The 25,383-nt window shown below is 32.6% G+C and overlaps 2 protein-coding genes across 2 annotated transcripts in view; one reads left to right on the forward strand and one right to left on the reverse strand.

Annotated features, from left to right (window-relative positions):
- LOC135133884 (zinc finger protein 260-like) overlaps nucleotides 1–25,383 on the reverse strand; it is a 62,506-nt gene that overhangs the window by 34,329 nt on the left and 2,794 nt on the right. The gene's annotated exons all lie outside the window — the stretch shown is intronic.
- LOC135134611 (52 kDa repressor of the inhibitor of the protein kinase-like) lies at nucleotides 17,313–21,622 on the forward strand. Its single transcript, XM_064063333.1, has 3 exons — nucleotides 17,313–17,523; nucleotides 18,676–20,863; nucleotides 21,523–21,622. Exons 1-3 carry the CDS (start codon nucleotides 17,313–17,315, stop codon nucleotides 21,620–21,622), a joined length of 2,499 nt encoding a protein of 832 aa, XP_063919403.1.

Consider the following 25,383-nt stretch of genomic DNA (forward strand, 5'->3'; position numbering starts at 1 on the left):
GTCTGAGAACATTTAGCAGGTAGTTGTACTCATAAAATAATGGTCATTTCCGTTCATGAGTCACGATGGTCCCTGTCCGGACCTGGATTATTCTGCTTTCTACCATCTGTGGATTACCGGCACGCGACAACTTAAGTTGTAAATATCTCTTGCTATTGTACTACTGTTCGTCTCGTTATTGCCAATAAAATTTTATAGGGGACAATGAAATTTCCAAAACTATACTTGCTATTTTTCATTCTCTCCTCAGCTTTGTGTTAAATATATCTTTGAAATTATACCCAAGTATATCTCATGGTAAGTATTTTCTCATGCACTTATTATTATTATATAGCTTGTGTGTGTGTACTTTAAATTAAATAAAACATTTTTTATACTGTTGTAAATTTTGTCAACTTTAAAATAATTTTGTATGTTTTCAATTACTTATAAAAAAGCCCCACGTTGCCTATAAATAGAGTATGTGTTTTTAAAGCTTGAATATAAGATCCCCAAAATATGAAAACTATTGATGACCCCTTTACGAAATATTTAACAAAGTAAATGAAGGTGTTTTATCGGTTAAGCAAGTTGTAAAAATGTTTGCAATAAATGTGTTTACAGAAATTGTATTTATATAATTATATATATGCTTTATTTTAAGCTAATTAATTGATGTGCTTTTCAGATATATTTGAATTCTCTAGTAAAACACTGCAAGAAGATTTTTCGATAATCCCAAAATTTCAGCAGAATACGGGAAGCATTGATTAATATACTTTGTGTGATTTTAAGAGCAATTTTTTATGGAGAAGAAATAAAATTAAAGGAAATTATACCATTGAAATTGGCGAAAATAATTGTGGACACGCTTGCATCGTTTAACATGTCTATGACGGTGCATAAAGTTATCACTGTTATCAATTATCATTCATAGAATCATTATTATTTTATCATCTTTGGTTCCTACTGGATAGTTAATAGAAGAACCACAAGAAGCTAGAAATAAACATATTTCAAAGCAGCAGCAATATAATATGCATAAGTTTTCCAGAATAGACAGGAACCAGAATCTTTTAAAGAGGTTTTTTCTGTCTTTTGATTCCTTAATAGCCTTTTTAAGGCAAATCTGCATCAAGAAATTTTAAAAAATTCTACCAGACGTTACTCAACTTTTGAAAAATGTAATGGAAGAAAGAATATTGAGAAATGGGATTCTACAATTTTGTCCGATGAAGAAATAGTAAAGATGAGTTTCGAAAGTGATTCCTGACTAGTGATTTGTGATATTAAATACTCCTATAATTATTTATAATGGTTGCCTATTACTTTTTTATGACTGTATTTTATTATTATATTTTATTTTGTATATTTATAAGTTTCCTTTATCTTTTAATATTTTATATTCTACATTCTGGAAAATACTTATATATGTATATTTCTTTTAATTAGGGTGATTATTTCTTTGGTTTCATTGTTTTTTAAAACTATATTAATCGAATTTTAAAGTTTTTATATTGTGTACTCTAATGATTTTTTTTTATTTTAGTCGATTCTGGGATCAAAAAATTTAACAAACCTTCTTTTAAAACAAAATCAATGCATTTTAATCGAAATTATAGTGTTTCTTAATTAATTCAGGCTGATCCAAAATTCTGGCACTTTCTCATGGGTATAAACATAGTTAAATAAAGCATACGTGTAAATTGAAAATGTATATACCTACATAATCATTATTTTGGCAAATGGATTTAAATGGAATGTTTCTCTGGAAAGTGAAAACAAACCTGTTCGTACATTCATCTTTTTTAGGAAATCCCTTATAAGCAATTGTCCAGCAAAAATCAACAGCATGTTATTAAAATAACAACAATATAATTAATTATATACAATGATGGACAAACAATTAATAAATTTATTGAGATTGCGTCATCAGTTTTCTATAGGGGATTAGTAGTTATTGTCGTATCAAATATTTTAAAAAAGTTCATTATTTGGTTTCTTGGATAAGACGTAAAATTTGATCCTGAAAATTTACAATTTACTTTTAGTGACTTTAGACTGACTACTTCTTTGTAAATTCTGCCAGCATAACTGTACCGAAACCTTGTTTATTAGAAACACAATTTTTACAAATAGCTCACATCTAACTGTAAGTTCATTCTTTACAATTTTTGCACCTCGATTCTAGCTTAGGGAAACTTTAAACAAGCCATTAATCCGTCATACATATTTCATAGAGCCAAATTACCGTAATAAAGGAAACCCATTAAGAATTAAACAAACCCAATAAATAATCGACGTTTACCCATAAAAACGAAATCATTCAATTGACCCAGATTCTTGCCATCATTACATGGAGTATCATTACGACGATTTCATTCCACACCATGCCATATATGAAACCTCGGAGATTCTTTATTATTTATCAAACACCATTTCAGAAAGTCATTCACACCACGACCGCTTCTACCAACGGGAATCCATTTACCTCTTTTCTTGTGATAAATAATTGTTTGCCTAATTGGTAAATCCAAACAGCGTTCCACATCGAACAAACTAACCATAAAACCTAATTGAAGCATAAAATCGCGTTTAGTGCATTGCACGTGTAATAAAGTTGTTGCGCCGCATTTGCATAAATAATTCTCGTACCGTTTGTTGCTTCTCAAAGGTTAAAATTCTTCTGAGGATTTTTCTTTGTATTTTCGACAAGTATTTACATAAGAAGTCGAAGTGGTCGATAGACGGCACGAAAAGTCAAGGTGCTAGAAATTCGCTGAACCTAATTACTAAGCGGGTAAACAAGAAATTGGAAATTCTTCATTGAAATTCACCGATTGGTGACTAAGACGCTGTGGGTGTTGAATAATTATTACGAAACTTTTGTTTGCTGCCATACATGGACGCAGAGAAGTAATGATTTTGAGAACAATTAAGATGGTTTGCTTTTTTGTTAGTGGAGTTGGAGGTGATCAATAAACATAGTCAAATATGAACAGGTTGGTTGAAAAATAGGAATCATAAATTTTGCTGTTGTGTTTAGAACTTGCGGATGCACGAAACAAACAAGAACCAGTTTCCTGGAAGTTAACTAGGAAATAAATCATGCCTGAGAGTTTTACTTTCTCTTTTTCCGTTATTTGGCAGGAAGAATTCGCCGGGTCTTGGGTGGATATAAATTATTCTTCAAAATATGCACATACAAAAGAATCTATTTAAGTGTGTTGCTATACATAAATCAACTTTAACTTAGTTTTTATTTAAATATATCTCGATATATTTCAAAATCGTCACGATGTTTCAAGTTTTTTGACATATCATATTTGTATATTGGTCGCTTTTTTTCTACTGCTGGTTTTCATCTGGTACGTTTTTTTAAATCATTGAAATCGTCACATCTCGTCCTACGACTTTCCTTTTTAAATATGGAATTCCAAAGGCAAATATTCATTGTTGAATCTGATGAACTAAGTGGGTATTTCCACCCTACCGTTTTAATTTAATATAAGCACTCAATTTTAAGCTTTCATTTTCGCTTCTCCATAAAAATGTCAGAAGACATTATAGATCAGTATATATAAATATATACAGGCTTCGGGCAATGGAAGATTACGCACTCACTGTGACTTGTTGAAAAATTCAATTTAATAGAACTCGTTTAAGATTGCAGTTAAAGGTTACTCATCAGTGGTGTCTCCATTAACTAGAACATCATACACAATTTTGAATCCAATTTTTGAGATTCTTGTAAAAAAATTAAAACATATTAGATAGAACGGTTTTGCAGTACAGGTAACGAGACAAGTTCAGTTTCTTATACAAATTTGTATAAGTTATTATAAAACAGAAACTGAAAGCCTCCACCAGATTCTTTGAAATTTTTTCATAAACATTCCCACGATATTTTCAAATTTTTTCAGAAACAAAACAGAGGCCCCAAAGATTCTTTCTCGTTAAAAAAAAAGCCACACCGCGCCGCTAAGATTCTTTTCAGTTTTTTCAAAAACATTATGTAAGGATCGCCAAGATCGTATTTCAAAAACACAATATAAGGGGCTTGTAAGTTTCTTTCAGTTATTAAGGGTGCCTAAAACACTTAAAGACCGTCTATGTAAAATATTAGATTCAGTTTACACGACACCATGGTTGCGAGCCTTCTTTAAAAGGTCACTTGAAAATTTTACGACATAACCTGACACGGGTTTCGCGTTAGTTCAGAAAAAAAAGTTATGAAACAGGAAATGCAGCCATAAAATTTACAGTGTTGTTAAATAGATTTTTCTCTCGTAAATTTACGAAAGTGTAATTTGTTTATTTTTAGGGTAATAACTTGACTGTAAGGTAATTTACATAATGTTATTACTTATACCCACAGGTCGTCTAATTTCGAGTTTTTAATTCTAAGGCTGCGTAAAACTTGTACACCCACAATTACAGTTTCATAATTTGGGTTACGTTCTTTTCGTCGACTCTTCTCTATTGCCGCCTGGTGTTATTTCCATGAGAAATAACGGACTTGACTTTCAAAGTGCGCACGGTAACTTGACACTCATGTTATTATCGTTGACAGTTAACAGTTTAGGCAACAGCTGAGGGTACTAAAAAAATAGTTCATCATTTTCGCAAATTTTTGTAGACATTTGGTTTATCTGAGCAAAAAAAAATTAAATCAAATAGAACTAGCATGAAGTGGCTGCAATCTTACCAAAATAGTTAACTAAAAAATTAAAATGTGGTAACATTTTTGGATTATATTGTTCTAGTTTTTCTGTTTTACGGTTCAGTTTTAACCCAGTATCACTTATAATAATATTTTTCTCGAAATGATTATTTGGAATTTGGTGCCAAAGTGTTTAAGACTAGTGTAAACAGCTCTATGCCTCGCAGCTGCACAAATATGCAAAAAGATTATTAGATGATATACCGGGCATTTTTTTTAAAACTGAACATAGGCCTATGTTCAGTTTTAAAACGACGCAGTCAATTGCAACGGTACTGCAACCAACATTACAACTCCATTGCGTTGACAGCGTCGTTTTAAAACTGAACATAGGCCTATGTTCAGTTTAAAAAAAAATGCCCGGTATATTATTTTCCATATATATAACAGTACAGACAAAACCGTAAGTGAATCATACATGCATAACGGAAAAAATCAAAAATGGTCAAACACAAATATCTTTAAGTAACAATTGGGCAGTAACTCTTAAAAAATGTATACATATTATTGTTTGGAAGAATTCCTTGATGATTTTTATTATTAATGTGAATTTGGCCAATGTTTTTGACTACTGTTTCTTAAACATCATATTATTTGTATTTTCTAAGTATTCAAAAAAATTATAGTGACAAAACTAATAAGACATGATAAATAGACAGACCATAGATAATACAGCGATGTACTTATACGCGTCTAAATTGGTTAAATACTGTGTTGGTAATTGATTTATATTACTGTTTCTTTAAAACTAGCAAATTTTTGAAAAAAAAATCAAATACTTACATTGTTTATTATATAAATTAAACACTAAAAATTTTCCAAAACTTATAGAATTGTAGTTTTGAACTAAAATGAACTGACGTAGAAGACTTTGGAAAGTAAAGTTTCAAAATGTGAACCTGACTTTAAAATGAAGCAAATAATAAAATATCATTTCATACACTAATTAATTCATTATTTTTTTGCCACAAAAAAAGAAACAATATATAATTAACTTGCGTTTATTTTTATCCTAAATAATGATACATAATTTATTCCTAGTTTAATTTTAGTAATAGAGACTTGTTTAAATTATTATGCAACTGCACAACACGAAAGCAAAAAGTAAACCTTGCCTCATATAATTGGCATGTCCGAATTTTTGCAATTAAATACTCTAATTCCACTGAATTTTTGCTGGTTGCCATCACTTAACCCCATTTGCTTCTGTTTTCTTGTAAACAAATCAGTCTACAAACAACCCCAAAAGCAAGGGAGTGCTTGAAAGATGATTCTCTGATAGATTCCGCTTTCAGTAAAGTTAGTGTATTATACCACCACCACAGACAGAGTAATCTGAGTGGTGCATACAGTTCACTTCAAAAACAAATCGAAAATCCATGTTTGCTATAATTTCAACTTGAAGAACAATAAAGTCTTTAAGGCAAAACTAATTTAACTTAGATGAGTTAATGATTTGGATTTTTGATATCTCGGACGACAGGCGCCACATTAGATCACTAATTCGAGATTGCAGACGTTGTCTTTAACCATAACAGTCTCAAGGTTCTTCGTGTAAGTATTAAACATAAATGGTAATTAAAAAAAGCACGTAAATTAGAGTTGTTGAATTTTTTTAATTCACTTAAAAATGGAAGATTTTACTGTTTCATGTATTGTCTAACGTTATTTTTCCATTTCATTCTTGTTGTTAATATTTTCACACTCAATTCACGATAAGTTTGCCCTAAACAAAAGGTAATTTATTCCACGTTTTAAATAAGTGGGCGCGAGAAGTTTTACAAATCGTGCGCTCAATAGTTTGGGCAGGGACAGAGGGGACGAACACAGTTGGATATGGTAATAACGACACTAAACTAATAAGTGTTTAATATATTGGTTAAAATTACAGAAATGCAACTCAAATCTATATTGACAAAAATTAGTTTACGTTATAAACAAAAATACAACTTACTTGGTTCACTATTATTTATAAAAAGTTGTAGTAGTGATAACGCGCTAGATGCAATTCGCAGATCTGTGACAAGGAATGAGATCTAAATATTCCAGAATTTTTGCGGTCTTATTTTAAAGAGTTTATATTTAATTGAATCGGTTTTTCTCAACACGTTCATTATATTAGTGAACGTGTTGAACAAAAACTGTCTAAGTTTTTCTGGATGTTTACTTTCCACAATAAAGCACAATTCATTTCTTTCATTTTATATTGGCTGTCCAAAAAATCATTCTATTAAACAAGGGAAGCAATTATTAGTATTGAAATTGGGGACAGAAGTGAATTACAAACCTGTATGTATTTGGTGAGTGTAAACTTGAATACTTTGTCAGCGATTGTGAATACTATTTTTATAAATATATATACATAGATATATTTTTTGATATATCAAATTATTAAATTATAGTGGGGAGGTTTCTTTTACTTTTTTTGTGTTATGCAATACAGACATCATTGAAATACGTGTTTATAATTAAAACTATACTAGGAACAAATTATATAAATTGTGTATCATTATCTAAAGCAGGATAAAAATCAACGCAAATGAATAATACTGTTGTTATACACTTAAATGCAATATATATTTAATTGCTACAAAATGCACGAAACCCATATAGTTTCAGATAAAAACCATAAATAAAGTATAATAAAATAAAAACCTTCAGTTCAATTCAGTTAATAATAAATTTATATAGATATTTTACATTACCTCTCCGCGTTACCGACCTTAAAATTATATTAATACATCACTACACAAAATTTCTCATTACGTCACTGACGTAGAGATCTAACATACAGTATGATAGCTTTCACTTCATTTAATATCGATGACAAAAAAAAAGGTGTATGGTTATTTAGACAGAATTTTCGTAGCCCCAGAAGTACATTTCTACATGTGAGTTTTTAAATCAACCTGTATAAGCATTTCTAAACAATATAAATTCATTAATAAGCCACAAGTAAAGACTCATAATATTTTGCAATTTTTAGATAAGATTTATTAGCCAAACTTTTGAGAGAATGTCATCAATTTATTGAGGAAAGATAAACGGATAAATTTTGATTACCATGTTTACGACAACCTTAAAACGTTTACAAGATTTTAGAGCATTCAGTTTTGAAGTTTCAAATAAAATGTTTTTATACAATTTTGATTTTTTTTAATCGGGATATCTAGTAAAAAAAATCAAGACGGATTCATAAACTACAAATGTAGGAGTATGTTATATTATAAAATTTAAATAACATTTACTATGTAAAATTTTTAAAGCGATCATTCGTCCGATGGACTCTACTTCTTTAGCTTACGTTCAGAAAGTAACAACGTACATACAGTTTATTCAGGATGTAGTTACGTGTTTTTTTCAAAATGTGATTTAATAATTTTAGAAGAATTTAAATTTGTATCCTCTTTATTTTAAATTAAAGTTTTGTGTTAGATAAAGTTATATATTTTTATTAGTAATCTAAAAATGTCAGTTTTTTAAAGTTGTTGAAAAAACACCTACTTGTGACTTCTATGACCCTGAAGCAAGAATTTTTGAATCAGCATCAACTGTTCAATTTTCAGAGACGTCATCGACTTTATAGACAAGATAAGCAAAATAAATTGTAGTTAGTTTGCAGTTCATAAGAAGTAGCGCATTTTGAAAAGTTCGGTATTTAGATTTTTAGATAAATCGCCAGAAATGATTCGAATAGTTATTGCAATTTGGAAGTGTAATTTTTGACTCTCGGTACGGAATCATTAAAAATTGCATAAATATTATCACAAAACATGTCAAATGCGGCGTTAACATCCAAAACCGAGTTGTTATTATGTTAGCCACTATAGAGGTTAGAATATATATTCTTATTATTTTTTATATTATACATTAATCTTTTGAAGAGGATTAAGCGGCAAACTTTGCTTAAAGGTTTATCACTATTATTATGAAAATTGCATTAACTCAAGAAACATGAGGTATGAACACGAGAACACAAGAAGTCGCAATAATACTGAAAGATGTACGGAAGAACGTTTGATTTAAAATTGATTTTATAAAGGATAGAAAAATAAACAAAGATTTAGTAATGTATTATACTAAAAAAAGTTTTTATTTTCGAAATACATGCGTTCCTTGTAGATTTCTCCATTGCTTATTCATGCTCGAGCAAAGCCTAAATTGGTTGCGTGCAAGAACTCGTATTGTCACATCGCAATCCGACGAGTTTTTGTTAAACATTACGTGCATTTTCTTGTAACAATGACTCATCCATTATTATCTTGTCCGTCTTTCGCAATTTTTCCCGCAGTTCGAGACCTTCACCGGACCCCTCCGAATTCTCCACTTCCAAACAAAAGAAAAAAAAATCCACATCGATACCATGCCCCAGTTTATCCCCAGCCTCCTCTCGACGCCTCAATCCGTTCCCATCTTCTTCCGTCCGCTCTCCAATTTCATAGACCATAAACTACGAGCACGTCAGGCATCAGCTCTTGGGCGTTGTTTTTGATTAATTTACATTCGGTAAGCACGGTAACGAGCTCCACGTCTATCGTCAGTCATTCATACACGTAAGAGGTGCAACGTATGGCTTGTAATAAGACAGCACCATATGCGATCTGACCATATGTTATTCAACCCACATACAGAAGATCGAAAACACTTTCAGATTCCTTATACGGCAGCCAGTCCGACTCGATGACGCCCATCAGCCTTCGATAAGGACGTTGAGGTTGACGAGGTTTGGTGCTGCTTTTCTGTGGCGTCGTCGACGTGATAAATCAGGGGAAAGAGGACCTGTTGCCACAGATTTCGTTCTGTAATTTGTCGAGAGGAATTGCTGGGAGCCGCCCACGGAGACAGCGGAATACGAAATTGAGGTTTTTGTACGGGTGGGTCAATTAAAAGGTTAGTTGGGAGAGCTGGGTTATGTAAATTAGGGAGAAGTGTCGAATTTAGTGGGTGAAAAGGGTCACATGGGTCGCTTCGGGGTTTTTGTTGTTTTGGTCAACGAACAACGTAATTTGGACCTCTAGTTCCAAATAATGTGTCGGACTGAACATCTGTGTCGATTTTAACAAAGGTTCAGGAAGGATGCATTTTAAAAAGAGCTTAGGTCAAGAAATTCAGTTTTACATATTTTACAAATACTGGCCTTATAACTACTAACAGGTGCAAGAGTTATTTTGACTCCTTTCTGGTTAATTCACCGTTTTAAATTGTGAGGCGTTTTGAAAATATTTGTTTTTTTTTAAGGCATATTATATACATATTTTATCATTGTTATTTTTCAGTGCATGTCTATGTGCATATTTTGATAAAATTTTGTATATATCTATGAACAAATCTGCTCTTTAGAAATAATTGTATGTATTTAAACGTTCTAAATTTAACAGCTGTGCCGTGCGGATATACAAAATGTAGAATAACTACATAACACAGGATGCTAATATAATATAATGTTTTATAGCGCCAAACTTTCCGAATATCTCGAAAAAATTTGAAAGAAACACTTAGTGTCACTAGAAAAAAATCCGAAATTAGATAGTCGCTCCTAACCCAGAGTCGATCTGAGGTAGCTTTTTATTAAATTTAACTTAGAAAGTTATCGCTCAGCGGAAGCAACACACAGGTGAAGGGAAAATAAGGATTCTTACATCTATAAAAAGATTTGGAAACAAGTCTGGATTGTTTGTAGGATACAATTATTATTATTTTCACAAGCTAGTACATTGAACCAAATCAGTAATTTTCACTTCTTGAGCGTAAGCTGAGGAAGTGTAATAACTGAGTCCATCGGATGGATCGACTTTTATGTTTCCTCGACGTTTGATGACCCGTAGAGTACGAAAAAGTAGTCTGTTTATTAAACAAGTAATCTCCGAAACTACTCTACCGATTGTTGTTGTTGTATGTATATTAGGAATATTATGTAAATAGTGAAACGCTAACCAAAATTTGGTTAATCATCCCCACCAACAATTTGATGACATCATTTCAAAGAATTCTATTTTAAAATGTTTTAAATGTTATACAATAATATACTCCTATACTTGTGGTGTACGAATCCGTTTTGGATTTTTTCCCCAAACGACCAAATGTTCACAAAAAAATGAACACTAGGTATAGCTTAATTAATCATTTTAGTTCTCTGTTTTGAGACGACAAATTCATTTAAAGCAAACAAATTTCTACATGAAACATTTTTCCGATGTAAAAACAAACACTTGAAGTTGAAGCTTGTTATTATTGCTGAGAGACCATTTTTTACCGTTGGTTATCTACTTTACATATATGTATTTTAGATTGCCCATACTTGTGCAATTTGACTACTCACGGTGCTGCGGGAGTGTTATTTATTCCACTGGTCATTATTTTATAGCAGTTATCATAAAACAAACATCGCAAAATCTAATTTTATAATTTTTCAAAGAAGCGGGATTTGTTGGAGTTGTACATACTTCAAGAGCTAGGAAATAAATTTTGACTAATTTTTTAGAGATAATGTGCTCCAGGATGTTTTTTTTTCTGAAATGATTATAATTATAAGGTTCAACATGCATTAACAATTTTTCAGAATTTTGTGGATACTTAAAAAATTTCGGGTCATAAAAAGACTATTAAGACTTTACATTCATTCGTATCTCCCTGATCACCCAAGATGAAAAAAAACACTGTCTTTAAAATGTTCTAATCATATCTTGTAGGAACAAACTCTGCGTCAATCTCTTCACTTTAAAATGACTAGAATATTATTAAAAAGTTTCTCTCAAATTAATTGAACAGAACTTCTCTGAAATACAACGAAACAATTTCTTATGCCTATAAATGTAAAAAAAATTGTCTACAGTTATTTAAACACAACTTGCCTCGCCCTTCAGCACGGATAATAAAAAAAGTTCAGTTTTTTAGTCAATTATAAAATTTGATTCTGAGATTTTTTGTAATGACCCAACATCCACCAATGTTCTTCGAAATACTTTCAAAAACAGAATACAGAAATTTTGAAGAACCTTTCAAATTCATAAAAAAAATACACAGGGGACCTCAAAGATTCTTTCTCATATTTAAAAAAGACACTAGGTCCACCCACGATTTTTTCAAATTCTCTCAAACACAAAACATAAAGGACCTCGAAGATTCTTTCACATTTAAAATAAGACAGTAAGGACCCTTCAGATTCTTTCAAATTCTTTCAAAATAAAAACACACAGATCCCCCCTTTTTTTGAAATTGTTCCAAGAATAAAAGAGAAAGAATTCCGAAAATTAGATCACATTTTAAAAGTGAATGAAAGGGTCCCACAGATTTTTTCAAACTTCTCCAGAAACAAAACCCAAAAGGTCCCCGAGATTTTTCAAAATCACTAATCGGAAAAACAAAAGGACGGGGGTGCCCATTTTTTTTTTTCATATTCGATCAAACACAAAACAAACCATGAGACCCCAAAAATTATTTCAAACTCTTCTTACAAACAAAACGCCAAGTGTCCTTGAGATTTTTTCAAATTGTTTCAAAAAGAGACCACCAGGAGCCCAAAATTTAAAAAAAATATATTTTCGAGTTTCAGTTTTTGACGATAAAATAAAATGTAAATGTGGATTATTAAGTTACACCATCATCCTGTGTGAGTTCCCGGAGGGTTTTTCCTAATAAAATTTTGCAGGATTTCAAAACAGTCGCTTCATTATTTCAAAGTTAAATTGTACAATTCTATTTTGCAAATTTCTTTTTTTTTTGAAAAATTTAAACGTCGAAGGTAAAAAATAAGGACAGACTAATAAACCACAAGCGTGCGGTTTTATAAAAATTAGGGTTTATTTTGAGAAATTTTGAGATGACGTCATCACATTCTTAGTGAGGATGATGAGAAAATACATCTAAAATTTCACAACGACCAGTATTTCCGGTATCTAAAATGACCAAAATGTTAGCTATTGGACCCTGTTAAAACAATATTTTATATTACAAGCTCATTAATGCAAAGGCTATTTAATATTGGACCTAAAGCTAACAAATTAACCTCTGAATTACACCCTTAGGACTTTTTTATGCATTACGTGCCTAAAGTTCACCGACACCTGTTTCGTTGACATCCAGTGTGATTAGCTGATTAGTGATTACTTAGATAAAACACTGCAGAGTAGTTTTTTTTTTTTTTTGTATTAAATAAAAGCAACCAATCTAGGAAAGTAAGTCATTTTCACCTTTTTGCAACATGTTTTCTTTTAATTTATGCACATGATTGTAGACTGTTCATTTGATAAGCACAACTGGAAAAACCAAAAACCTTATGTTCTACAAGTGGATAAGAATACTTTAAAAGATAAAATTTATCTCACACAATAACTTATGACTCTTATGAGTATGAAAATATTTCTTCGTAAGTAGTATAAACTCAATAACGTCAAAAATCATAATAAAAAAGAAAGTAAAGGATACCTACACAATATGTTATTTATTTCATTGATACTTGAAAGCCTCCACACCACGCAATCCTACACGGTTTCAATGAAAATAAATTTCATTATCTGAATATCATGTTTAATAGCATTTAATATTCAATTTGAATAATAAGAACACGTTCTTGAAATAATAAGGTTCTGAGCTTTTTTTTTATTGTAATTCCATTTTTTATGATTTTTCTATTGCCAGGCACTCAAACCATTTCAGCAATTTCAAATTTTTAGTATTTCTTTCAGGCAGAGGGTAACTTTTTTTCCCTAATAGTGAAGTCATTAATTAAAACGGCTTCCCATTCCTCCAGAATGTACAAATATTCAAAAACAAGTTAGATTTTTTGATTTTTTGACAAATCGAATGTATACATAATCAACCTGACGTTTTTTCGATAAAGTAATCAACAAAGCCAACTTATCCACATAATATTAATTATTATTATGTTCTATTAAATCAATGCCCCACCGTCACGTACCACCCAGTACCACCCCGTCCCTCCAGAGATAATCCAATTTTAGTCCCCATTTTTCCCTTCAACCCCTAATTTATTCTTCCCATAACACGCACAAGCTCGCATGTAAATATCGTCGAATTTAATTTATATAGGGTCATGGGCGTTCTTAGAATTTTACTTTTTCCATTCATGATAATACATCTAGATTAAAATTCGCCACGTTTTGCAAGAAACGTCAAAGTTTGACCGTGAACTTATCGGCTCCTTTTTTGTGGAACGAACAAGGTGCGTGGTGCCGGATTTTTACAAAAATATATTTTTTTCTTGAGATAGTCGACAGTGCCGTGGCGAGTGGGACGGTGCCTACACTCAGCGTAGAAATTAGTTGAACACAAGGTTACAGGAAATAATTCAAAAATGTTCTAAGTTCACTATGTGGGGTGAACCTTGTGCTGGTTGTAATAGTAAATGTAGTAGGAAGGCAATGCAACACGATAATGCAATTAACTAATTTGTCGTGTTCTGTTTATGTCAGATGGCTCCGCGGACGATAAATTTACTGAACTGGAGTATAAATTATTTGCTGGTAGCGTTTTTATTGTCGCTTTTTCTTGTTGTTTGTTGTTCATGGTTTTTAGTGGCGTCGTCGTGCGTCATAGTAATAAAAACATTCACAAAGTTATAACAATATTTTTTTTTTACGAATTAGACGACATTCTGACATTTTATGCTTCTGGCGTTTTTCCCTTGAGGCAAAAATGAATAAAATAGGTTTCCTATTTGGTAAGTTTTAATCATACTGGTGACAACTCTGGATATCGGTGACAACACAGAGCACAGAGTTTAATTTTAAAACAATCACTACTATTGTAGAGAAAATTGTGGTCATATTCTAAAAAGTGACAAAGAATATTGGGTATACAGATGAATTGACGCCGGACCAAAAACGGTTTCTACTCAAAAACAAACCATCTCTCTACCAAGGGATCTTTTCCTCTTGACGATAAACGTAAAAGCTTTTCGTCTTTTCTTTATAAATAAATATAATCAAATTAATAAGTCAGGAGCGAAAACAGAGCGTTGATGGCTATATTATTTATTAGTTCTAAATAAATGTTATAAGCAATAAAGCAATGACCGGCACAAAATATACGTCGATTAGCACTGAAACGGTCGACCAGTAACACAAATAAAACTACTTTGATTATATCCAACTGTCTCGTTCCAGGTATCTTTTGGTCTTCCTCTGTCTCGTTTTATTGTTGTTTTAGTCTCCCATATCTTTTGTACCAATCTTGTTTCTTCCATTCTTCGTAAGTGTCCCCATCAACTCAGCTGTTTTTGTTGTATATATTCTAGGATCGCTTCCGTACTTAATTCTTTCTCTGACTTCCACGTTTTCAATTCAATCACTTTTAGTTACTCTTTTAATGGTTCTTAGATATTTCATTTCTGTAGTTTGAATTTGACTTTTCGTGCTTCATGTGAGTATTTAGTATACATCTTTCGCACCCGTACGTTAATATCGGTCTAAATATTGTCTTAAATGTTGTAATTTTTTATTTTCTTTGAGATTTCTTTCTTATTGATAAAATATTGTCTCATAATGTGGTAAGTTTTTAATGTTTTCTCCAGCCTTGTGTTAAGCCTAATTCTTGTTCCCATTACTCTCAATAATTTTTGTTTATAGGTATTTGAAATTTGTTGCTTACTGTAGATGTTCATGCTTAAATGTATTTTTTCTTGTTGTTTACCTGTCATCATTACTTTGTTCTTTTTAGTATTTTTGTAAGTATTTCGTCCCAAAAATTTAAGTATATTTGTAGTCGTATATGTGTACTCGCCATAATTACCAGATCATCAGCGAACACGCATTCTGTTATATTTATTGGCTGGAACTTACTGTATCCTATTTAGGTTTTTGGAGCTCCCGTTAAGTATTTCATCCAAAAAGATGTTAAACAGGCCCTTGCTTCAAGCCTCAATTCATTTTGTGCTTTAAATGTCTCTGATTTTCAGTTTCTGCTTTATACATAGTTTTTCTGTATATAAGTAGACTTTTTATTGATTGTTAAGTTTGTTGTTAACTTCCCTTTTCCTTAGTTCGGGCCATATTTTATCCCTCCATACATGATCGAAAGCGTTTTAGAGATATATGAATAGAATGTATGCCTTAGTTTTGTGTGCTGTTATTTTTTCAATAATTTGTTAGACTGTGAATATATGATGATCGTTTACACTTCTATCAATACGAAAGGCATTTTATGTTTTTGTAAGGGATTCATTTGTATACTTTGAGTGCTGTGCTTAGTAATGTCATTCCTCTATAGGCTCTATAATTATTAAAATTTCTTGTATCCCCTGATTTACATATCGGCGTTAAGATTCCTATTTTGCTGTCTTTTGGTATCTTTTTTTATTCTCAGGTCTGAATAATAACGTTTCTAACAACTCTTCACCTTCTAGTCCCATATATTTCAGCATTTTTGCAGTTATCCTGTCATGTTCTGGAGTTTTCCTATTGTTTTGAGATTTAGTTATTTCTTCCAATTCTTCGCAGTTCTCTATTTCTTCTTGGCTCATCTTGATTTTCTGTTTGTTCATTTGCGTCCGTGTGTTCTCTTTATTTTTTTGATTACAGTATCACAGGTTAACATTTTATCGTCTTTGTTCTTTACAGTAGCATTTTGCTGTTTTGTATTTTTTTTTCATTTTTTAAATATATTCTTAATTCTTCAGCTCCTTTACCGTTAATCTGAATTGTTCAAATTTCCTGACTAACAACTTCTTCATATTTACTTGCTCTATCTTTCTCCCTCAGTTTATATAATCTTTTTGTCTTGTATGTACGTCTTTGTTCTTTGTTTGTCCCGCATCATTTGTTGTTTTTTCCTTACTTTTGATAGCAGCAGGTAATGATCACTATATATTTCTGGTCTTCTTATTACTCTTACGTCTTTTAGATCGTTCCGATTATGTCTTTCTGTTAATAGGTACCATAACTTATAACTGATCTGTTAGTGGTTGTAGGTTTTTATTTCGTAAATCTGTGAATATCTTTGTTCCTTGTGCTGAATGAAGTTGTTTGTAATTATAAAGCTATTTTACACGCCATATTTGATTAATCGGTTTCCATTCCTATTATTTCCTTTTCCACTCTTCAGTTCTCCTACGTACGTAGATAATTCCATTACTATTTTCTGTTACTATCAATATCAATATGTCTAGATTTATTCTGTCAAGTTCGTAGCGTAGCTTTTGTTCTTTGCTGCTGATTCCGGTTACATTCCAACTCGCCAATTTCTAAATTTCTGTTTTCGTGTTTTCGGTTGCAGTCCTGGTCTTAGTGAAAAAAAAGAAGTTTTGGACTCAATCAGATTTACCGAATTTTTCACATTTTGCCTTCAGATGTTTTAAATAACGCTCCTGAGAAAGAATTGCGTCAAATGAGTACTGTAACTTCATTTGAGACCAAGGGCGGATTCAGGGGGGGGGCACGGGGGCACGTGCCCCCCCCAGAACTTCCAGAATAATTACGTAATTACGTTAGAATAATAAGAATAAAACGCGTGGGCGGAGGTTGGTCCAGCGTCTAGCCGTCAGATAACCGTACCAGTTTACAGCGATTGTGCCCTTGTCTTGTGGTCTGTGTACTATAAATAAACTTTATTTTGTAGTTCAGTGATTGTAGAGAAGACGTGAAGTGATACTATAATGAGTGACGAAAACAAAAAAAGACAGAAGAGCATAACATGTTTCTTTACAAAAAAACGAAAAATTGACGATGTAGAGAATGAAAGCTCTGATGAAACCCTTCGGCCCACGCAACCTGAAGAGTCAACTGGTGTTGGTGTTGCTTCAGCATCCTCGCTGGCCACAACTACATCAGCCTCTATTAGTTACATGTTTCAAGAACGTGATATAGGTAGGTATCGGCTGATCGATCACTTACCATTTTGCATCGATAAAACACCGATTTCATTTCTATAAAACTTTGAGTAATTCAATCTACTGGGCCAATCAAGCTAGATTTGGTACGTAGCACAGTGGGTCAAAATCTAAAAAAAAACTTACCAAAAGTCGATACATATGTTTCAATATTTACAAAAACTGGTGAAAATCCATTTTAAAAGTCACTGATCACGAATTAGTAGTCAGAATTCAATTAATTAAAACGGCGCATCCAATATGGCGTACTTTTCACTAAAAAGCGTTTATTTTAAGAAGAAATTTAAATGGGCAATACCTTCTTATTACTGATAACAGATTTTAACATGAATTTACTCTAAATATAATTGTGCCTCAATGGCTCAATAGTCATACAAGTTTGTAGGCAGTTTCAACAAAAATTCGTATGTAGGATAATAAATTTGGACAGCCGTCGATACAAAATTTGGTAAATAAAAATATTTCATAGAGTGGAAAGTATTACTTCCTTTCACACTAATAAGAATAACTGCCGACAAAGGGATGGCATGTCCGGTTTCACAAGTGAAGCAGGCTTGGGTTTTTACGGCAATAAAACCGTCACAAATCACTCACTGCGTGATGGAGGGTGGGTGGGTGATGGGCCCCAATTGTGTTGGGTTTTATGAAATGGTTATCAAAGGAGAATCGAGGGCTGATCTTTTAGTAATGTTAAATCTCACAAAAAATGTAACGTCCATTTTATAAAAAAAGATATATATTTTCTCTTTTCTGTCCTTTTACGTAAATATTGTGATTTTGGGCAGTGAGTTATGAACAGAAGATTATACATGCATTGCGCAGAATAATGAAGTTTGTGCGAGGTAAATTTTTGTTGAAAAGTGCCCAAACCACCAAAAATGTTTGAGAATTTTAAAGAGATTTTTTAAAATTAATAATAATTTTATGTTACGATAGGGTTGAAAAATAAAATTTAAATTCAAAATTGTTTTAAGATTTTCCCGAACTTTTTCGCGCCAGATCTTATCTTATCTTATTTATTTACTTGTTTGATTCTACCCTACTCGAGTTAACGCATGCACTATAATAATGTTTCTGTCTTAATTAATTTTTTTATTTTATTTATTTTATTTTATTTTTATATTTATAGGTAAACTACTTAGCAACCAGGACAGTTCAAACGTTCTTACAGATGAAGAAAAATACCAGTGGTTGAAAAATGCTTGGCAACCTACAACAGACTTTAAATTTCCATTGGTTCGCGAGGGCAAAAAAAACCGGTCTTTTCAAATGAGCTGGTTAAAGGGACATGAATGGCTATCATACAGCAAAATTGCTGGTGGCGGACTGTGCAAAGTGTGCATTATTTTTGGATGGCGTGAAGCGGGCACAAATGATGTGAAGCTAGGGAAGTTGGTGACGGAACCACTGAAAACATATAAAAAAGCTATTGAAACAATCACACACCACGAGAACACGAAATACCAGCAAGCTAATATGGTAATATCTCAAAATTTCGTGATGGTGATGGAAGGAAAGTCAATGGACGTTGTTGTCCAAATGAGATCTCAGGAAAGAAAAATTATTGAAGAGAATCGTAAAAAACTCATACCCATTATAAAAACAGTCATATTATGTGGAATGCAAAACATACCATTAAGAGGACATAGGGATGACGGTGATTTAGAATCGGAAAGTTCTTCTGGAGAAGGCAACTTTAGAGCATTGTTGAAATTCCGAATCGATGCTGGAGATGAGATACTGCTCGATCACGTAAACAATTGTGCGAAAAATGCTTCCTACATTAGCAAGTCGACACAAAATGATTTGATAGATAGCTGTGGGGAATTAATCACAAACAAAATAGTAAACAAAATAAAAAAATCTAAATATTTTACTATTATAGCTGATGAGACCACAGATGTTTCTATTAGTGAGCAACTGTCCATTTGTATTCGCTATTTCGATGTAGTTACATGTGAAATCCAAGAAGACTTTCTTAAGTTTGTCGAAGTTGTGCATCTTACTGGTGAAAACATTGCTCAGCATATTTTACAGGCGTTGGAAAACCTGAACCTAGATATTACATTGTGCCGGGGTCAAGCATACGATGGAGGAGCCAATATGAGCGGTAAAATAAAAGGTGTTCAGGCATGTGTATCCAATGTTGAGCCTTTAGCTTTTTATACCCATTGTGCAAGCCACCGGCTCAACTTGGCCATCAGTACAGCCTGCACAGTACCTAGCATAAGAAATGCTGTGGGGGTTATTTCAACCGTAGCAACCTTTTTCCGTGAGTCAGCTGGACGAACACATCTCCTCAAAGAAGAAATGCAAGCTCATCTGCCCAAGGAAAAACAAAATACTTTAAAGAAAATGTGTGAGACCAGATGGGTGGAAAGACATGAAGCGGTTTTGACATTTTTGGACATCTTGCCGTGTCTTCCTGTAATTTTGCAAAAAATGGCCGATAAAGGGGACAAACGTGCTGCAACTGCATTTTCGCTGCTTCATGCCATAACTTCGTCGGAATTTCTTGTAAGCTTGGTCATTCTCGCTGATATTTTGGGAATCACACTCCCTTTATCTCGATCATTACAAGCCACTGAAATTGACATACTTTCTGCAATGAAGCTTCTCGATACGACCACAGCCAGTCTCCAAACGAAGCGTGAAACTAACACGGATGCATTTAAAAAACTTTTCAATCAGGTTGAGGGCCTGGCAAATGAAATTGGGACAGAAATCACGGTCCGCAGAGTAACCAACCGCCAAACAAACAGACCCAACATCCAGACTCAATCTGTTGAAGAGTATTACCGAGTATCGGTGTACATTCCTTTTCTGGATTATTTGTTAAAAGAAATGTCCTCTAGATTCCCTAGAACTCAGTTGCAAAGAATCGGACAATTACAAAAGTTGCTGTCGCATAACTTCAGTGACGAAGATGTAGATGATGTTTTGCAAGGTGCCGAACTGTACAAAGGTGACCTTCCTTGTTTTTTAGCTTTGAAGGGAGAGCTACAAATTTGGCAACACATGAGAGAAAATCTTCCAAATTCTCCAGCAGAGGCCTATAAAAGAGCAATGGCGCTGCCAAATATTAGGACCCTGTGTCAATTGTTGTGCACGTTTCCTGTGACAACAAGCACTGCCGAGCGATCTTTCTCCACCTTACGCAGACTGAAGACATATCTTCGGAGCAGAATGACCGAAGATCGTTTGAATGGATTGGCTTTAATGCAAATCCATCAAGACATTGCATCCACGATGAACGCTGAAGAAGTCCTTGATATCTTCAGCAGAAAACATAAAAGGAAACTGTCATTAAGTTACATGTAATTATATTTCTATTAAGTATTGTATGTTTTTATTTTACAATTAATCCCAAAAAGTCTATGAAGATACTCCTTGCCCGGCTCACCCTTGTGCCCCTCCCAGAAAAAAAATCTGTATCCGCCCTTGTTTGAGACACACCTGTTAAAACTTTTATGACTTAAGCGGCTTAAGCCAAACCACCCTTATAAGTCAAACTGGCTATTGTATTACTTAACTCAGTTCACAGCTACATTATGCCAACAATGGACAGTAATAATCTTACGGTTCGGGTCCACAAAGCTTACAATAGCCAGTTTGACTTATAAGGGTGGTTTGGCCTAAGCCGCTTAAGTCATAAAAGTTTTAACAGGTGTATCTCAAATGAAGTTAGTATAAAGACTTCTATAGTATGCTCAAGCATATTATAGTGATTTTTTTGTTTTGACTTTTCCAAGCCCCTAACTTACGAACAGAAAGTACTTTACTCCACTAATACCTTTAAAGATAAGTCGAACCTGTTCAGGAAAAGCCTACCAGGCAAATACAACAAATAAGTTGTATTATTCGTTGACAAGGGTAGTAAAGGAGTCATAATCGTAAAACCACTACATTCCTTAGCACACTATACGTGAAATATTCCGAAGATATTTCGAACACGATAACATCTACTTTCTTTTAGTCAATATGTAAAAATTGGGCGTATGTCAGTTCGACCACAGCGGTGGGTGGTCATAAAACCCACCGGTCAGTTCGTCACGGTGTTCGACCTGAGGGATTAAGTAGATAAGAGGATTAAGTAAAGGGTAAAGATGGAAACAAACATGTTTATTATATATGTTACAGCTAATATCCGAAATCCGTTATTATGCATAATAACTAGACATTTTAGGAATTATGCGTAATAACTAAACTTATCAGTTATTATGCATAATAACCAGAAACATTAGGAATTATGCGTAATAACTGAAATTTTCAGTTATTATGCATAATAACGGAAACGTTTAGGTAATATTGATAATAACTAACACAGAAACAGGAATTATGCATAATATTTTCCAAAAAGCTACCCACCCTGCCTCGCTTTCTCCTACATATCACATGTACAGTTGATTTAAAAAAAAAGGGAAAAATTACAGTTATATAAACGTCATATTCCCATTGCTTTTCATTGATCTATGAGAACCTGAATTGCTCATCTTGTCCCGTTTTTTTGAAATCAGCTGGACATGTTATAAGCCTTTGAAAATGGTAAAAAGTGAAAAAAAATTAGAACAGGATGATACCCACTGGAAAAGGAAGAAAATGTAACAAAAATAAAGGGAACAGGGCGATCTGAGGTCCGGAAGGGGAAGAGGGTGAGCTTTTAAGGGTAGAAAACGGTTTATCACGATTTCCGGCAAAAAGTTAAATGGCAAAGTTGTAGGTAATAAAAAGATCTACAACTTTTGTATTTACACTTTCTTTCCTCAAAATTTATGTGAAAAATGCAAATAACCGAGTTTTTGGTTTTTATTTTTATCTCCCACAAAAAATTTTTTTTTTCACGAAATTTGGTGAAAACTTACCTATTTATGTCCCAAACTCACTGTAATTTTTTTGATTCAAAATATTTATTTTTTTTCCTTATTTTGATTTAATATCGAAAAACCACTCTAATTTTCAATCGAAAATTTTCACGTCAAAATTTTTGCTTTTTTAAAAAAATCGGTATGCTTTTTGTTCGCTGAAATCTCTACTTTCTGAAGGTGTAAAAAAAATTATACATTACTATGGCAAATTTTCACAGGAAATGCAAAAAAAAACGAAAAAACTCGAATTCAAAAATTTGTTTTTTAATTATTATGTAAAATTTGGAGCTATTTATTAAAATGTACACGTTAATTACTCGAAAAACGTAATATTTCATGTTACATTGATAAATTAAAAAATTGCAAATCGAAATATACTACTATAATTAACAACTAGAGATGTACCGACTGTAGGTCTGGCCGACTAACCGACTAGCCGATTGTTCGGCCAGTAAAAGCCGACTAGTCGGCCGACGTTCGGCTTTGCTAAAACCGGTTTATAAATGCGACAGACAGGGTGTTTTTTTTTCTATTTCTCTGACTACCTTAAAATTTTGTTTTATTTTAATAAAAGGAATAACTAAAGTTCCTTTGTTTTCCAAAAAAATGTGTTAAATTTGTTTGGATAATTAATTTTTTTAGTAGCTCACTACAAAAATAAAGAATAACACCATTTTGGGCCAGTTGATGTGTGGGTATTGTTGGTGAGTTAAAAGCGACGGTACGGTTTTCAGATTTTATTTCGTTCTTTACTGTTCGAGAGTGTCAGGGAGAAGAAGGAAGGGTGTTTTAAAATGGTACACAGGTAAGCTCGGTTTCGAAGAGGTGGAAGTAGGTAAAGAAGGAGTATAGAAAAATCTAGAAGCGAGAAGAGAAAGTGTGTAGGAGCGTAGGGCAGGTAGACGAAAGACCGGAAGTATTTACATTTTTACAATTACTATGAATGCCCTCAGGTAGAACACCTGATTTTGTGGGAACTCTTGTTCCTACAGATGCAATATTTTAACTGAGATTAAGTTGATCGCGCATTCAACAAGGCCATTAGCGACGTCTAATTGGCGTAGAGTCGGTCACATGGTACTTTAACGCGGTGTTAAAAATTAAATCGCAATTAAATATTAATTGAGGTTTTGTAAACCGGGTTTAATTGTTTTATATACTATTTTAATTTTAATAAAAAAAAGCCGACTAATCGGCTGCTTAGCCGACCAGTCGCCGACTGCCAGCCGACGATGAAAAACGGCCGAATAGTCGGCTTATCCGACCGGTCGGCCACTAGTCGGTACATCCCTATTAACAACCAAATAAGTTAATACATTTAATACTTTATAAGGCATCTACAATATTTTGTTAAAGTTGTAGGATAGTTTTTAAATTATATGCATAGGTGCCTATTTATTGCTATTTTAATTTAAGATAACTTACATACCTGAATGGCCTACGGAAAATTTTAGCCCATCAGAAGAATGAACAACATCGTCTATAAAAATACACGTGCAGACTGAGTTACTTGAAGAGAATCGTGACGAATTGATTTATTTAAAAGAAACTTTTGGAATCTACAGTCACAAGGATTTTCCTGTAAACAAGCAGAAGAAGATTCTGATGCTAACATAATTAAGATCTCGATAGAAACTGCTAGAGATACCAATAAAACTGTCATAGTTGTGGGTCAAGATATTTTGGTCCTTTTGAATCAATTGAATTCAAATAATTATGACATTTATTTTCTCAAACCAAGTTCTAGAAATGTAAAAGATTTATTTTTCACGTCCAATAGTTTCAAATATGAATCTTTAAAAAATATCGTTGCATTTCTGTATTATTTTTCTGGTTGCGATACAACATCTGGGTTTGCCGGAAAAGGAAAGAAAAACATCGTAAATTCATTGTTTTCTAATATATAAAATTCTCATGTCACAGTGTGTGTAACCAAACTCTTTCGAAACGGTTTGACTGATTTTTATGAAATTTTCTGTCTATATTCGGTAGGTCTGAGAATAGGTCGTAAACTATTTTTTATTCTAGGTAATTTTTTTTTATTTTTCGGACAAAATTTGTTATTTTTATTTTTTTAAGATTTGGCTTCAAAAAATACAATTAACCCTAAATTTTCACCCTTCTACCACCAACCCCCATTTTGTAGTAACGATATTAGTATCTTTACTTTCATCCACAGATACGCAAGGCAGGGTTCAAGATGGCTGTTGAATATAATATCATTGTCCTACGATAAATTTTTATGTATAATTTATAATTTAATTTAATTATAATTTATAATTTAATTTAATTATAATTTATTTATTTATTTATTTTGATTTAATTTTTTATTTAACTACTAAAATATTCACTGGGTCTGCTAGTCAGATGATAAAAATTTGTCAAATTTGGCCAATATTTTTTATAAAAAACATGCAAACAAAGAAGATATCGCAAAAAATGGATTACAATTAATCAAATATATTTATAAATGTCAAAAAGACAATATAACATTGAATCAATTAAGATTTCGAAAATCAATTGGCAAGAATTAAATCATCTTTCATACTGGCTATTGTATTACTTAACTCAGTTCACAGCTACATTATGCCAACAATGGACAGTAATAATCTTACGGTTCGGGTCCACAAAGCTTACAATAGCCAGTTTGACTTATAAGGGTTGTTTGGCTTAAGCCGCTTAAGTCATAAAAGTTTTAACAGGTGTATCTCAAATGAAGTTAGTATACATATGAGAAACACTTTTTACAAACGTATAACGAGATATAACTTGTCCGACATATTCATTACGTTTTTGTGTCACAAAGTCAATTTTGCGTTGAACAGTTTTTCTGGATTTTTTATAGTTAAGTTAACGCTTCTAATCTTAACGTAATTTTCTGTCTGAAAAATAAAGAGTACCTGTGTAAATTGAAATATATTAGGATGACTTTTATAGAAAGAAGCATTGAACCTGGAATGAAATGATTCACA

Source organism: Zophobas morio, unplaced genomic scaffold (genome assembly GCF_036711695.1).
Source record: "Zophobas morio isolate AGI-343-1 ecotype UQ-CSIRO unplaced genomic scaffold, CSIRO_AGI_Zmor_V1 ptg000023l, whole genome shotgun sequence".
NCBI lineage: Eukaryota > Metazoa > Arthropoda > Insecta > Coleoptera > Tenebrionidae > Zophobas > Zophobas morio.